The sequence below is a fragment of the Neopsephotus bourkii genome, unplaced genomic scaffold (assembly GCF_033783945.1).
Source record: "Neopsephotus bourkii isolate Nb327-2 ecotype Australia unplaced genomic scaffold, CSIRO-AGI_Nbou_v1 NB_1511, whole genome shotgun sequence".
Taxonomy (NCBI): Eukaryota; Metazoa; Chordata; class Aves; order Psittaciformes; family Psittacidae; genus Neopsephotus; species Neopsephotus bourkii.
Window position 1 is genome coordinate 6,802,259 of NW_026901987.1, and position 16,643 is coordinate 6,818,901.

The window sequence follows — 16,643 nt, forward strand, 5'->3', positions numbered from 1 at the left end:
GTCCTAGGCCTAAAAGAAGAGCAGCAGCTTATACAGAAAAGCCAAGTTTTGGTTTTGACAGGCAACAGAGAACCTTCTGGGACCAATGAAGCACATGCAGTTAGACTGATGTGCTGAGCTAATGACAAGTAAAACCGAGTTTCCAAATAGCAGAAAATTCATGTTTGATATTTGAAAGAGCTAAGCATTTGCAAAGTCCAATATCCAGCATTCTACAAAGCAGCAAAAAGCTGATGCTTCTCATCGTATTTTGCTTAAAAAAAGTACACATCTGCTTTCATACCTGTGCACTGCACTTTTCTGATTGAGAGGAATAGCTTGTAACTAGGGGAATGGGTACACAGCATATGCAAATAAGCTCCACTTGCCCTCTGAGCCAAACAGAAGTATCACTCAAATACTGAGCCAGAGAGAATTGCACTGTGCACAGATAATGCAGCCTTTTTCTCTAAAGCATCTCTCCTGGAGCCTGCAGAGTATTTCAGCAGAATGAGCTCAAAACTAGCACCTGAGCACCATACAAGTCTGCAAAAATGAAGTCCTGAAGCACTCTTCACAGTCAGTATTATAATGTGAGCTTGAATGAGTTCAGAGCTCTTAATGTAAATTACATATGCAGACTGCTCAGGCAACCATTCTCAGTACAGACCTGAAAACTGTTAAACTGAATACAGGTTTAGAAATGTAAGATAAGCATTTCTCAGGTCATCAAATTTTTTGATACGAATAGTTAGAACATATAGTTTTATTTATGAAACGCTGAATTTCTGACTACTCTTGAAAGCAACGAGCAAGAATTAAATACAGAGAAGAGTCTGTAGTGTGTGTGACTGACAAACAGCACAGTAACTCACTAGTAGGAATCTAAATCTACACATGCTTTGTCTTATTCTAAATAATATGATACTGTGCAATGCTGTATATGCTCTTCAATTCATTCAACTGAAGGAGTGTTTGAAGTCTTTAGGAATTCAAAAATCATTTTATAGCTGATTTGCATTATGAGCTCTGAAATATGCTCTTTCTTATTGTACTGAATTTCAATGTCATTTCACAACGTTACATTTGTCTTAGCTTACACATAAAAAAAATAAATCAAATGTTCACATAAATAATGTTAAGCTTTTAAATGATATCAGAAATTTGGTCATGTAAATTAAGACTGTATGTATTTTCTCTTAAAAGAATAACTATCATTACAGATTCCTATTTAGCGCGTTTTTACATAAATGATTTAGAGAAATTAACAATTTCTCTAAACAACAAATTTCCATTATTTTTGGATACTTAATTCCTTTTTTAGAATGTCTCCTTCACAGGTTGACCACCTGAGAAGGAGAAAAAAGGTGTAATTGCTAAGCACTTCTATTATATACCTCCGAAAGTATAAAGGTGGTGACCACACTGGGAACATAAGCCAGATCAGTTTCATGATCAATGATTCTATTGTATTACAAGTCATTACCATAAAGTACAATGAGACAAGAACCTTAGCCCAAGCCACCCATTTGATAAACACTAACACAGCAAATACCGGCTGTAAGGTGCGATATGCTGAAACTGTGAGATCAAGAGAAACAACTTTGAGAGCCAATAAATCAGCATTGTGATGACTGACTATTAATCCAAAACAATGAATGCATACCACAAATATGATTAGACACACTCCAGTCAGATCTGCCCTTATCTCAACCCTTAGAGCCCCACGTTGGGCACCAAAAACGACTGTCGTGGTTTAAGCCCAAGCCGTAAATCCGAACATTTCAGTCCAACCCCCTCTCCTTTCTTCCCCCCCCACCTCGCCACCCCCCCCCGCTCCTGGTATAACTAAGGTATAACACAAAACCACTGCTGCTCCCACCAATAATAATAATGATAAGGGAAATAAGGGAAGAGAATACAATATCAGTCGTCGAAACCCAGCCCGACCGAGCAGTGAACCAGCCCTTCTGGGTAGCTCCCAGTTACACCCCAGGCATGATGTGCTGTGGTATGGAATACCTCTTTGTCTAGTTTGGGTCAGGTGTCCTGTCTCTGCTTCCTCCTGGCTTCCCCTCCTCCCTGGCAGAGCATGAGTCTCACAAAGTCCTTGGTCAGACTAAACATTTGAGCAGTAACTAAAAAAAATCCATGTTACCAGCGCTGTTCCCAGGCTGAAAGTCAAAAAACACAGCACTGCACCAGTTACTAAGAAGGAGAAAAAAAAATAACTGCTACTGCTGAACCCAGAACAGAGACCAATTTAATACATCTGAAATCAAGGTCACTTTAAAACCTAATTGAGATTACTTGCAACATAAGGACTATTTATCTCCTGTATACTATAATTCATTAAGTTAAACATAAGGGTAAAATACAAGTACTTAAAAGGCACACTTCACTTATCTATTATGAGATTCTATTAATAAGGAACTTGCTATAAAACAGGAAGTTTTTTAACTTCGAAAGAAGACATTAGGGTAACGGATAGTTTACACTTCATTTTAATGCAAGAAATACATCAGAAAAAATGAAGACTTAATACAGAATTAGGAGTAAATAAGAGAAGAATTTTCTCCAATTCTATTTATTCAACTGAAATAACAGAATCACAGAATGGTTAAAGTTGGAAGGAAACTCTCAAAATGATCAAGTTTGGGAGACTCCATCAACTCTTGAACAAACTGTTCAGGTCCCACCACCTTCACTGTGACAAACATTTTTATGCTTAAGTGGAACATCCTGTGGTTCAGTTTATGACCATTGCCTCTAGTCCTGCCATTGGATATCACCAAAAACAGTCTAGCTACGCCTTCTTTACTCCCTCCCTTACCCTCAGACCTGTTCAGATCAGACCCCCCGAGCCTTCCCTTCTCCAGGTTGAACAACCTCAGCGCTCTCAGCCTCTTATTCTGTCAGATACTTCAGTCCCTTTATCATTCCTGGATACTTCACTGGACTCACTCCAGTATGCCTGTACTGGACACCACTCTGCACCTTTCAGATTTTATTTGTTCATCTGACTGCTCAAAGCAGAGCAATAAAAGTAAGCCTAACGTTTACGTAATAACCACAGATAGTTCGCATAGTTTTTGCTCCGTGCTACTTGCCTTCCTTTCCATTTTATAAGCAAAACGAAAATTTTTTTAATTACAAGTTTTTCAGCTCTAGCGGTGTGTTTTAGGAAAGAAAACTTTGCTCAGATAAAAGGAGACAGCATCAGATAAAGTAAGTGATGGTTTTCTTGCAGCACTGTGAAAATTAATGGAATTTTCCCCTCAAAAAATGCTGCAAATGCAACACTGAACATTATGTAGGAAAATTTAAAGTATTTTACCTCCTTTTAAATGCAGTTTATAGAGTAACATACTACCCAATACTAATATGCATATCAGGTATTAATTTGGCAGACAATATGAAAAAAAAACCACCACCAAAACCACAACAAAAATCCTCTAAAAAACAACAAAAACACAGAGGCTAAATAACATGCATCTTTCCACAGTGTCCATGAGATACATGACAAAAAGCTTTTGGAAGCACTAAGGGGTTGGGAATCAATTGTAACTAAAGGGCTAGGGAAAAACTTGTATCTGTTGACTGCTGAGGTCTATAATTTCTATTCTGATCAGAATTAAGAACACTGACCAGTCCTGGTTTACTGTGAATGACATGCCCTGTGACTTGCAAGCTGCAGTGTGGGGCTACTACTTCTATTGTCAAATCTGTTCATTGTGTTTTAATTAAAACATGATGTCGTGGTTTAAGCCCAGCCGGCAACTCAGAACCACGCAGCCATTAACTCACTCCCCCCTCTTCCTCCCCCTGCTCCCGGAAGGATGGGGAGGAAAATCAAAAGAATGCAACTCCCACGGGTTGAGATAAGAACAGTCCAGCAACTAAGGTATAACACAAAACCACTACTGCTATCACCAATAATAGTAATGATAAGGGACATAACAAGGTAAGAGAATGCAACCGCTCACCACCTGCCGAACGATACTCAGCCTAACCCGAGCAGTGATCTACCGGGTAGCTGACCCCAGTTTATATACCGGGCATGACATGCTGTAGTATGGAATATCTCTTTGGTTAGTTTGGGTCAGGTGTCCTGTCTCTGCTTCCTCCCAGCTTCCCCTCCTCCCTGGCAGAGCATGAGACTCAGAAAGTCCTTCGTCAGAGTAAACATTACTGAGGAACAACTAAAAACATCGGTGTTATCAGTGCTGTTCCGAAGCTGAAAGTCAAAACAACAGCACTGCACCAGCTACTAAGGAGAAAAATGACTGCTACTGCTGAACCCACGACACATGAAGAAATACTAACAGAAGAGTCATTGCTGCAAGCTGAAGGAAACACAGTTTTAGAAATACAACTTAAGTTTTCAAGTATGGGGAAAGCACATTGAAATCCAAGTTTGTCTAACTGAGGAAAAAGAGTTTATAAACAGGGAATATCTTAACTTAATAATACCTTGTAAATGGGAATTTACTTATTTAACTTCAGCCACCATTTAAAAAGAGTTTCATACACAAACCTCCTAATTATAAGGAACCGCATATGCTTCCAGAAGGTGTTGGAGTTATTCTGGGTTGGACTGGGTAGAAAGACTTCTCAAAAGATGACTACAGAGTAAGAAACCCAAATCAAATCAAATCCACCCATTTCCCACTATGTATTTTTTTAATTTATAAATATAATATATATAATATATATTATATATATAATTTATAATATATAATATATAATATAATATAATATAATATAATATAATAATTATTATGTATTTCACCACTGGACCCCAGACCTCAAGAAGAAAAATACATACAGATGCAAATACAGACCCATCATCAATGAAGGAAGAGTTGATATATGAACTAAAGGCCCACTGGTCTTACTTCAGTCCCCAGGAAAGTTATGGAACAAATCCTCCTGGAGGCTGTTACAAGTCCAGTGAAACACATGACTGGGAAGAGTCACCACGAATTCATCAATTGTGCTTGGCAAATCTGATCACCTTCTACAACAACGTAGCCTGCTCAGTTGATGTGGGATGAGTGGCGGACGTTGTCTACCTGGATTTCTTCAAGGCTTTCAACATGTGTTTCCACAACCTCTTCCTAGAGAAACTGATGTGTTATAGTCTAGACCAGTGGTCTGTGCAGTGGGTGGGGACCTGGCTGACAGGCTGCAACTAAAAAACATCGGTGTTATCAGCGTTGTTCCCAGGCTGAAAGTCAAAACCACAGCACTGCACCAGCTACTAAGAAGGAGAAAAATGACTGCTACCGCTGAACCCAGGTCACCAGGGAAGTGGGGGATTCCCCAGCTCTGGACACTTTTAAGATTTGGCAGAAGGTGCTGGGCTGTCTTGACCACTATGCTTTTGCCATGAGAGGTCAGACCAGATGATCCTTGAGGTTCTTGCCAGCCTAGTTTCTATGATTCTATTGGCTCATATCCCTACATCTGTGAATAATTTTAGTGCCTTTTGCTTTGAATGTATCTAGGCCATGTTTTCTATTCTGAGTTCCACGGACCAGCTCACTTCTCTACATATGTCCTTTACTGTAGCATAAATTTCCATTTTGAAAGGGCAAATCTGACTCTTCGTTATTCAGTCTCAATCACTGACCTATTGCTGTAATTCATTTTTACTTTGAAATTAATTTTTTCTATGGTTAAAGGAAAAAAATGCATATAAGTGTAAGGTGGTTAAAGAGAAAAGAGTATGGATATAAAATATCACACAGAAGCTAGGGACAAAATTCAGAGTTCACTGTTCTCGCAGCTTGAGTGCAAGACAATATTTCATAAATCTTCAAAAACTGGCAGATGAAACTGTAGGTTAGGGAGCACAGACCTGCAAGTGCAATAACAGTGTGGATAAGAAAAATATAAAGATGATTGGCAAAGAGTTAAAAGGATTTATTTGGGAAAAAAAAAAATCAAGAAAATATGCAGGTAACTGGAAAATGGCATAAACATAGCATGGGCTTACTAATGATACATCACTTGGTCTAACACTTCATTAACCTAGAACATGAATAAATAGCAGTTGTCTCACATTTGGACTTCATTTAAAACACTGCAATTTTCCACATGAGGACTTGTTAAATTCGTGAAGATAACCATTACGAGAAGAATTAAAAGATGTCAAGACTCCCTGAAGGGTAATGAAAAGAACTGTGTTTAAAAGGCATAGCATCATCTAGACAAAAATTATAAGCACAGTTCTTTGATGCTTATTTTTCAAATTGGTGAAAAAAGAGGCCAACTGCAGCACAGGGAAAGTGATCACAAAATGAGCCCTGAATAAAGCCAGAAAGCAGATAACAAAGGTTCATTTTAACCACCCATGCAACAAGACTCTGGAAGAGTCTTCAGGGAGAAGCTGGGACAAACTTTCTCACATTCTTTTGTTAATGAGTCTTCTTTAGTTTAAGATATTGCATCACTGACAGAAAAAGGTCCCTTCTAGATTCCAGGAAAGTTTAAATAGATTTTACTTTCTTTTACTCTTCTGTTACTCTTTTGCAGCAAGGATGGTGGCAATCAGACAGGAGCTTCTTGACAGTTTGTTGAATTGGTAAGTTAGTTAAGCTCCCCTTGCTTCTGATGCCAAGAGCATTTGCAGGTTCAACCAACAAAGCATATTGGCAGACATTTGTGGTGAGATTAGGATATAGCAATAGAAACAATGCAGATGAACTCTAGCAGGGAAAAAAACAAACAAAAAAAAAAAAAAACAAAAACAAACACAAAACCAAACGACCACCACCAACAAAAAAAAACCCAACATTATATTGCCACCAGTAACAAAGGCAGCTGAAGAAAAGTTACAGGCAGAAACCTGAGAGACAACAGAGCACCTCATAGCAAAGCCTGGGAAGGGGGAGTGGCAGTGGGAAAGCATGTCTAAAAGCCTGTTGCTACATCAAGCATTCAGAGATACATCAACACCGTACTTAAAAAAATCCTACTTAATGAAACAACAAAATAAATTTATTAATTTTAATTCTGAAATAAGCATGAAGAAAACTGAATTTCATAAAGCTGTAACCTTCTGGCTCCAATGGCGAGTATATTATTGTGTGCATCTATTAAAGAATACATACAGGAAGATGTGCTGCCCAACTCCTGGCCTCTTCTGAGTTTGTTTGGTTTTTTTTCCATCATATAAAGCCTATATTCCACAATGTATACTTTTCTGATTTCAGCTCTGCTTTGATTTGAAAGGAATGTTTCTGACCCTTGAAGGAAGGATTCAGCACCTTCAAACTCCACCTTACTACCTTTTGGTCTCCAACTGTAGCTTTCATTACCTGAATGTTCTCAGGTGCTTATGATAACAAGTAAGAAGACATATTTTACTTTTTTGGTAGGAATGATGAATAATTAATTATTCTTAGAAATGAAGTGAAAAGGAATGTTTGTTTCCCAACATGACAGCCTGCAATACAGCTGGAATGTACTTAACTGATGGAAGCCCTGGATGCTATAGTTCAAGTACTTATGTATATTACATTTTAATGCAGAGAGCTACAGATATAACAACTATAAAGCAGATGAAAGAAGCCCAAGCAGTAAACTTCTTGTGCATTATCTTTATATACAATACATTTACTGGCCTATAGAATAAGTAAACATATGTACTACTCACAAAATATACAAGTTACTACTTACAATGTAAATTTTTTTGAAACATTTCTGCTGTTTCACATCATAACCTACTCAGCATTTACTGTGATTCTGTCTGGGAAGCAATATTTAATCTAATACCCTGAATTACATTAATGTTTCTAAACTTTATTTGGGTAAGTTTTTTCCTTAGTCTGAGATCTATAAATTGCACAATTTTTCAGAATTTTTGTACATGCAGGATAAATAAGATCTTAACACAATTCTGACTGCATTTCCTCTTTTCTTTTAGTTATTTTATCTCTACAGAAAATTTCTGCCTGTTTTGTTATGATAAAGGATTAATGCACCTCTGCATTAGTGTAAAAATAGAAATAGGTATCTCCAAAATAAAATTCAGCAAAATTTTGCAGATAAACTATGTTCACAGGAGAAAGACACACACTCTCTGAGAACAGCATGGTGTAACCAAAGAGGAACTAAATTTCTCCAACTTTTTCCTACTTCTTCTGGGAGGGTTTAGGTGGCAAAGTTGCTAGAATGCACTCAAGATGTCTCTAGTCTTCATCTGAAAGCCTCATTTACTTAGAAACTGAGTACTCGGACTGAGGAAGGCACTACATGCTAAGTTTTAATGAAAATAATAATAAAACCCCATGATGGTTATTGGGCAAAACTCTATACTTTGTTATCAGTTTTTTCTTCCTGTTTTTATATAATGGTTTTGTTACCACAACATTACGATTTCATACTTACCAACAAAATCTGACATACCGTGAAAAGCATGCTTCAGTAGCTGTCATTTAGCTTTACTAGATGTTATGTCCCCAATGAAAAGCACATGTCCTAAACACTTAGCAAATAAATTATAATTCCCATATCACTCCAAGCATGAGAATCAATATTCCTCTAATTAAGAGTCACCAGTGATGTGCAGATAAACAAACTCTCCCAAAGAAAGAGTGGAATATTCTTAAATAGTGAAAACAAAGAACAAAGTATTTCTTCTACCTCGCCAACCACTTTAAACATAACTTATACAGTGCTGGAGAAAGAAACTCATTTTGATTCATTATACAGCTCATTAAGCAGATAAAAATCTGCATAGCATACATGTGTGTACCTATACATACACTACAACTGCCCCCCAGGATGGTGTCACTTCTCAAATCACCTAAAAAAGCTTAAATTCTTAATGTGATCTGGAACCTTAATACACTTTTCTTGTGAATCAAATTAAATTATCTTACAGAAGTCCACTCGCCAACATCCTCACCACCAGTGTATTCTGTTTTTGTTTAAACAGGCAGTGGTATTTTCCTAAATAGAAGTGACCACTGTTTTAAAATATGAAAATATATTTTACAGATCTGGATTTTTATTTACAAAGGATTATCCGTTAGTATCAGTAGGGTTTTTTCTTGGGTTCTAAAGCAAAAAAGAATTTCATAGAGCATAGAAACTTATATGCATCATCCCAGTTAATGTAAGATTTTCGGTATGCATGATCAATCACATGCTTGTTATACCATCTCATACTGCAAACCTATGACCTAGTTCTAGAAATGGGTTATCTTCAGGTTTAAAAGCACCATCTGTTCTTAATGATGCCACTAGCAATATTGCTGTCATAAAAAAAAAAATAATAATCCCTAAGTGATGGTAAAATCCAAAGCCCAGAAGACATTTTCAAGTCATGACTACTCCTACAGAGAGCACAATACAAATGCCAGCTAGCTTTTAACAAAAGGTGATCAGGTTCAAATTAGTCTTACCCTGTCCTTGGCCTCCACATTGTAAAATGAACAATGAAGTACTAAGACTATTCCAAGAAAAGGCACCATGGGAGCCAAAATAAGGAGAACAGGGAGAAAATTTATATTTTTATTACTTAGATTTCCTAAAAAATTCAAAACAAGATACAGGTTTCAGACACTCAAGGGAAAGAATCCTTTTTCTCTCTAGTTAAAAGCAAAGAAAAGGATTTACTCTTGCTTAATAATCTTCAGATAACTAGCAGAGCAAACAATTTTTTCATATTATCAAATTAAAACTCCTGCAGAGCCATGAAAATAGAAATCTTGCCAGAAAGTCCATGTTCCAAAAAAAAAAAAAGGAAAAGAAGTCTTTATTGGTGACCTAAATAAAAACCGATCACTTAAATTTCCTGCCAATTGATACAGCAACCCATTATGATCATAAAGTTGCAAAATAAAACTAAAGATTTTTCTTCTTGTTTCAAGTGAAAAGTTTCAAGCATTTCTTTAACATTTTACAAATTAAATTTAGGCATTCAGTAGGCATTATAAGCATTATGCAGAAGTGTGTAATTATTTCTGCATACGCTGTAACTATATCTCAAAAGTCTTTCGCTGCTCTAGGAAAAAAAAAATCATCTTTACCTCTGTACAACTAATAAACTTCAGGTCCCTATGGGAAATTAGGGTACTTTTTAAAAAATGTATACTCTTATCTAATCTCCTTCTCCAAGACTTCTTCGGTCTTCTATTTTCATGTGTCTTAATACAATCACTCCAGAATGTGAAACTGCTGAGATGCATGCAAGTGTTGGTTTTTAACATACATTTTAATTCAGTAGAAATTAGATCAGTATCCCTTTATATTGTGTACCTATACTGTGCACCTAGACAGCAGACTTTGGCCCCTTCAGGAACCTGCTTAATAAGGTTCCATGGGATATAGCCCTAGAGGGCAGGGGGGCCCCAAGACTGTTGGTTGATATTCAAGGATCACCTGCCACAAGCTTAGGAGGGTTGTGCCCCGACTAGAAGGAAGTGCATCAGGAAGGTGAGGAGACCTTCTTGGATGGATAAGGAGTTGCTGAAGAGGCTTATAAAAGGTGGAAGCAAGGACAGGGAGCCTGGGAAGAATACAGGGATGTTGTTCGGGAAGCTAGGGATCAGGTTAGGAAAGCTAAGGCCCAGTTAGAATTAAACTCGGCTACAGATGTGAAAGATAACAGTAAGGGAGTCTACAATTACACTGCAAATAAAAGACAGACTAGGGACAACGTGGGCCCTCTCCAGAAGCTATTAGGAGAACTGGCTGTTTTCAGGGGAAGAAAGCAGGGCAAGTTAGGAAAGAAAATGTAAACATAAAAGCACACAGGAAGAAGCAATTATGAAACTGCAGGAATTCTTTCCCAGCCCCACTCAAAACCAATCCTCTCTTGCCTACATTAACCCTATCATCCCTCCTGCACATGCTTTGAAAGCCTCTTCACCAGCTGCCAATCATGGTCCTTCTCCTTTCTGCCACTGTGCTTACCCTTTAACTCTTCTCTCCCCCTCAAGCTTTCTCTGCCCTTATTGTAATAAACCCACCCCCTTTCCTTATCAAAGGAAACAGAATTGATACAACAAAATTTTAAAGTAGCACTACCTGCACAATGCCCCAACTTTCATTTCAGCAACAAGAAGGCTCTGAGATGGGAGATGGAACCTACCTAAGAAAGTTAACGTATGTTTGTCTTTGCAAATTCTCACACTTTTATATGGTAGCTTAAATTGACTACTGCTTAAAAAGGAAGAATGGAGAAGCTGAGCAAATAGTAATAGCCTCTCTGTTATGGGGGAAAAGGAGACTATTCACTTAAAATTCTTGCTGCATCCATCTTCTGCCTGGCAAATTAAGATGCTGCCATGTAGAAAAGAAAAAAGCACAGATGACACATGGATAATGTACACTGACATAATACAACATGAAATAATCGTATATACACACAGTATGGTTAATACACACAGTATGGTTAATATGCTACTGTACCTCATTTTGAAGTTCATCACCACTTTTGGTAGAAGCAAGCATCTCATACAAAGTACAGCAGAGGTCTTCTGTTGTTGGCCCTCCAGGGGTACCCCCTTGAGATTCATTCAGATACTTTCCAACTTCACTCCATAAGAAAGAATCATCTACTTTTTCCGAAGACTTGAGATCAGATTTCTCACCACAGTAATTCTGTAAGTGATTCAGCTGGTTATTCAGAAATTTGTTATAATCTAAGCTTATAGTATTCTGTGCGTTGGCCTCGCCATTCACAGGCAGCTCCTCAGAGTGATCCAAATCATGCATGTCAAATGAAAACACTATATTTTTACCAAAGACCACTCTGTTTTCATCACTTTGTTCTTCAGCCATCTGTATGAGGGCTGTAAGCTGTTCTTCAGTGAAGTAAGAAGCAATCCGACATGTGGCATTACAAGCTGCAGTAGCAGATGATGACGGAAATGGCCCAAACATCTGCTTGATTGCCTTTGTCTCATCGTGGCCAACACATTCTTTCTTGTGAAATGTCTTAAATAGAAAAACAGCTCCACTTTCAATCGCTTCTTGTCCATTTTCAGCTCCAACTATTAACAAAATCAAAACCAAATGTAACTTTATGCAATTCAAATTAATTCTTTTTCATTGCCCATAAAATAAGTGTATAAAATTTCTTGCTGCAAGTCTTATCACCAGAGATATGAAAGGAAGACCATACAAGTAACAATTGTTGCAAGTTACTGAATTATAAAAGACATATAATAACAAAGCATCTGTCTTCATTATCCTTCCACTTACTAGAAATTCCTGTTAAGGATTACCAATGCTTTCTTATTTTTCCGAGTTAAAGGGAAAACTTACCTGAGGTCTTAAAACTCACAACAGTATATTTATTTGCTTTTTAAAGGTAACAAATTTTCAGTTTGCCCAACTGTTTATTCATTGACTAATCTGAATATTCATAACAGACTAAACATGCAGAACTCAGCTAGAAGTACAACAAAAATGTAGTAATTCCCAGTATAATTACCACAGATTGTGTAGTAGTTACAAAAATTGCCCGAAGAAATTAAAGCGAATAACTGCATTAATTTAGATTTATATCTACAAAGTATCATACTATGTTAATAAAAAAAAAAAAAAATGAATTCACCTCTTACACAAATATTCCCAAAGGTACTCAAGAAAACCCACCATTTGATAAACCAAAATGGCACTGCTAAACAAAATTTGAAAAGTCATAAAACATAAACTACACAAAACCAGCCACCATACTGTTTGGGGATTTTTGTCACTCTAACAATTTTAGTAGAATTAGCATTTCTTACAAGATTGCATAATTTAAAAAACATCTTAAAAGTTTACTGTGGAAATTTACAAGTCGCTATAGCCGAGATGTCTTTATGTGGTCAATTCTTTAGTTATATCAACTGGCAAAACTTCAGCAGAAAACAATGAGATTGAAGTGATAACACTCATTTAGTAACCCCTGGTATAACTAATTCAAAATAACTATTTAAAATACCATTTATTTTAAAAGGAACAATATTATTCTTTTTTGAAGCCTCCTAAATGACACTTCTGTCATAGTAAATGTGGCTATTCTCTGTTCAGTAATCAATGGTCTTTTGCCTGCTTCTGTATACATCTGCTATTCAGTTATGGGTCTGTGTATTTGCTCTATTATGTAACTATTTTCTCCATGTTAAAAAACATCTTGAAATCAGTGGGAAGATTCTTAATTACTCTGAAACTATTGTGACTTTATTCAATTTACATTAGGTTAGAGCAAAAGAAACCCAGCATAAGCAGATGGAACAAGACTGAGTAATTAGAAACATAACATATAAATGGAGTTGACTAAAAATTCGGTATTTCTCTTGAATTTCCCTATGGTGCACTTTGAAAAGCTGAAATGTTCATGGAGAGGATCGGAGGTGGTATTTTTTTACAGGATAATTAGATACCTACATATGGAAGATAAGTGACATAAAGATACACACATATACAATATATATGTAAATATATCTCAAAGGAAGAAGGTAGCTCAGCCTCCTTCGCACTATTAACTATATAGAAATCACAGGGAGAAAATAAAGCCCAACATCTAAAAATGCATAGACCAAAGTTTGGCTACGAACCTCACACTTATATTCCTGACATACAAATATGCGTCATTAAAGTCACTTATGTCAGAACACAAGTACACGCTACTAAAAGAGCAATTCTATTGAAGGATTTGAGAAAAGGCTCTTAAATCAGAATTAGCATGTAATAAACCTATTGTCATTGACTCCAGTTCATGGAATCAGCTCTTGAGAAAATACTTAACCCCCTCTCCAAATATAATAAGCCACCCAACTTGGCAAGAGATGTACTACTTCAAGCTACTCCTTCCTTTTTGTTTTAAGCCAGTCAGACCATTTCTGTAAGTGACATTTCCCCTGTAAAATAAATCAGTATTACAGTATCTGTTGCATAGGCTGAGATTTAATTTCCTTGAAATTCAAGTAAAAAGGCATACAAGCTAATTCCCTTTCCCTACTATATGCTTCTGTTGATGATGTCTGGAAAATTCCTGTCAGTTCAATTTGGACCTTGGCCACTGTAATCTGTACTGGTTTGTGTCTCTGTAACATTACACATATTTATTTGGATGTCTCAAAGCTGATAGTTTCTTTCTAACTTGTTCTAACTAAATAATTGCACATTTGCTTTCATTTCTTTTGTCCTCTCCACTCCATGAAACAAGAATTTGCCACTATTACTTTAAAGTCTTGCAATTTGCTCTACCCAATCCCCATACTGGTTGTGCTATTAAAGCAAGCCTGAGGGGGGCGAAGGGGGAGGGAAGGATGTGGAGAGAAGGGGAGGTGAAGGGCAGAATGAGAAAACAGAAGCTTTTTGCTTTTTGCAGCCATCTTTGGCAAAAAGTGAAAATTAAAAGAAAAAAAATACACAGCTGATACTTGTATCTGTCATTAATACAGAAAACAAATCTGCCAAATTATTTTCAAAGATAGCATTTGCAGCTAAGAATGACAAATACTTATTTGGCTTATAAATGTTAAATTCTGCTAACAGGGCAAGCTGAATTAGTTTTAGTCTGATGATCAAAAACCAAGTTTCCAATCAAAACTAAGTTTTCACACTTTCCTTACTATAATGTATTTCAGTTTTAAACGTTTAATTCCAGATGAGTGAAATTTATTATTTATCTCTCTCCTCAACACCTAACATTTCTACCAGAAAGTATTTCTTACATTTTTATCTGCCTATGTGGCAGTCCAATTTTTCATTATACCTATCATGTGGAATTAAAGCAGGTAACACCAACTGTTCTTTTCTCAAGAGTACTGCCACTGTTGCTTTTGCTTACTAAAGGCTGATCACAAACCATACCACACACCAGAAAACAATGCTATCAAAAAGCAAGACTATCCATGTAACAACACAGTCATACTTTAAAATAAAACAGAAAACCAAATTGTGCATATAAGTATCAGATTTACTGGAGTTTGAAAAGCATTTCAGGGCAAGCCTGGCATCAAGGTAGAACTAAAATTGTACCAGTCTGCAAAGTACGCAAGTAGAAAGCATCATGAACCACCCCCCACCCAACCCTGAAAAAAAACCAAACCCAACAGTATATGATTATACAAGAGAATGAAAACATACCTATTTGTTTTGCAGCTTGTAATATAGTTTTTAAATCACCATTTACAGTTTGGTGCTCTTTTTTGTCCAAATTGTCATCAACAAACTTTATTATCTTCTTCCAAGTAAGATCAGACTTCAGCAACTGTGTGTGTAGCTTTGATCTTTTAGTCTGAAAATGAAAAATAATTCCATTTATTTCTTTCAAATTACTATATAGGGGTTCCTTTAAACACCAGATAGAAACATCTCTCTCCAATTGCATTTTGTCAGAACGTAGTAACAATTACAAGCAGTTTCCTTGTTACCTGTTCTTTACACTCTTTCCTAAGCGTAAGGAACAAGGAAGATACACACATCCTGCTCACTACCCTGTTCTTTCCAAGGAAGAATTCTCTGTAAAGCCAAACACTTGCAACTTCAAGAGATTTATAGCTCCCAAGATTCCAAGTCCATTTTACATTTCAGGTTCCCACAATGCATCTATTGCTATATTGCCTTTTTTTTTGGGGGGGGGGGGGGTGGTGTTTGGGGAGTGTGGGAGAAAGAAGTACTTTAATTCAGTATCATGAAATTTATTCTAAGCATCCCCCAACAAGAGTCCAAGGTGAACTTCATATTGAAAGGGAAGCATTTGGCTCCTCAGCTCTGCATAAGCTCAGAACTAAAAAAATACCAGCCCAGCCAGCTAACACAGCCAAGCAACTCTATCCATAAAGCACATCATGATTGTAAGGACCTAGCATAAATCAGGAAGTCACAGCCAATTTGACTTTGAGTGAGGACACTATGAAGAAATGCACAGGAGACTATACACACATTGCCCAGTTTTGCTTGCCTGCTCTTACAAAATAGCAGTGCAAATGAAGAAAGCAAATGGTTTTTACTATTTACACACTAATGCTTAAAAATTACACTTTGGAAAATAAAAAAAATCTTTACCGTTAAGTCAGCTAATTCTTCACTGTAATCCTCATGTTTAGTGACATTTGAAAAGGAGCGTAAAGCGCCTGTAAGACGAGGCAAGGCCATCTGTTATTCATTCAGTGATCCATAGGATGAGAAGTCAAATCCCAGTTCAAGCACCTAGACGAGAACAAAACAAATTAACATGGCTTTGTTAATGCTACAAACTCGCATCACAAACTTGAAGGACCATTTTAAGAAAGCAGAACTTAGATGGCACTGCAATTAAAGAAGTTGAAAAAAATCTCACTCAAAATGCTGATAATCAAGATTCAATACGAGGGAGGTGAAAGCACAGAGCACAGGCAATACACAGTAACATGCAGAGGTCACTCAGCAGGTTCTTATTCTCTCTCTTCCCTAAAGAAAAGTCACCAGCAATGAGGCGAAGTGGCAATTACTCCTTTAGTACCACTAACACAAGAGTATTATAGTGAAATCTATGTAACTGAACTTTAGCCCCCCATAGCAGTAAGTGATTACAACCTACGGGAAGATTTCCTCTGCGTCAGCCCACGCTGGGAGCTTTCAGGTCATTAACAGCCTCCAGCACTGATGCAGGAGCATCCTTCTTGACAACCGCTTAGCCAATTCTAACCAGCAAAACAGGCAACGAA

General features: G+C 37.0%; 1 protein-coding gene across 3 annotated transcripts in view; it reads right to left on the minus strand.

Moving 5' to 3' along the window:
• The window catches only part of ASCC3 (activating signal cointegrator 1 complex subunit 3), a 268,461-nt gene that overhangs the window by 239,917 nt on the left and 11,901 nt on the right, over positions 1-16,643 (minus strand). For all 3 annotated transcript variants that reach the window (XM_061369871.1, XM_061369872.1, XM_061369870.1), the window contains exons 2-4: positions 16,003-16,146; positions 15,082-15,232; positions 11,407-11,990 (exon numbers count right to left, since the gene is read on the minus strand). In XM_061369871.1, the coding sequence (XP_061225855.1) occupies positions 11,407-11,990; positions 15,082-15,232; positions 16,003-16,092 (825 nt within the window). In that variant the 5' untranslated portion in view covers positions 16,093-16,146. The remainder of the gene's footprint in view (positions 1-11,406; positions 11,991-15,081; positions 15,233-16,002; positions 16,147-16,643) is intronic.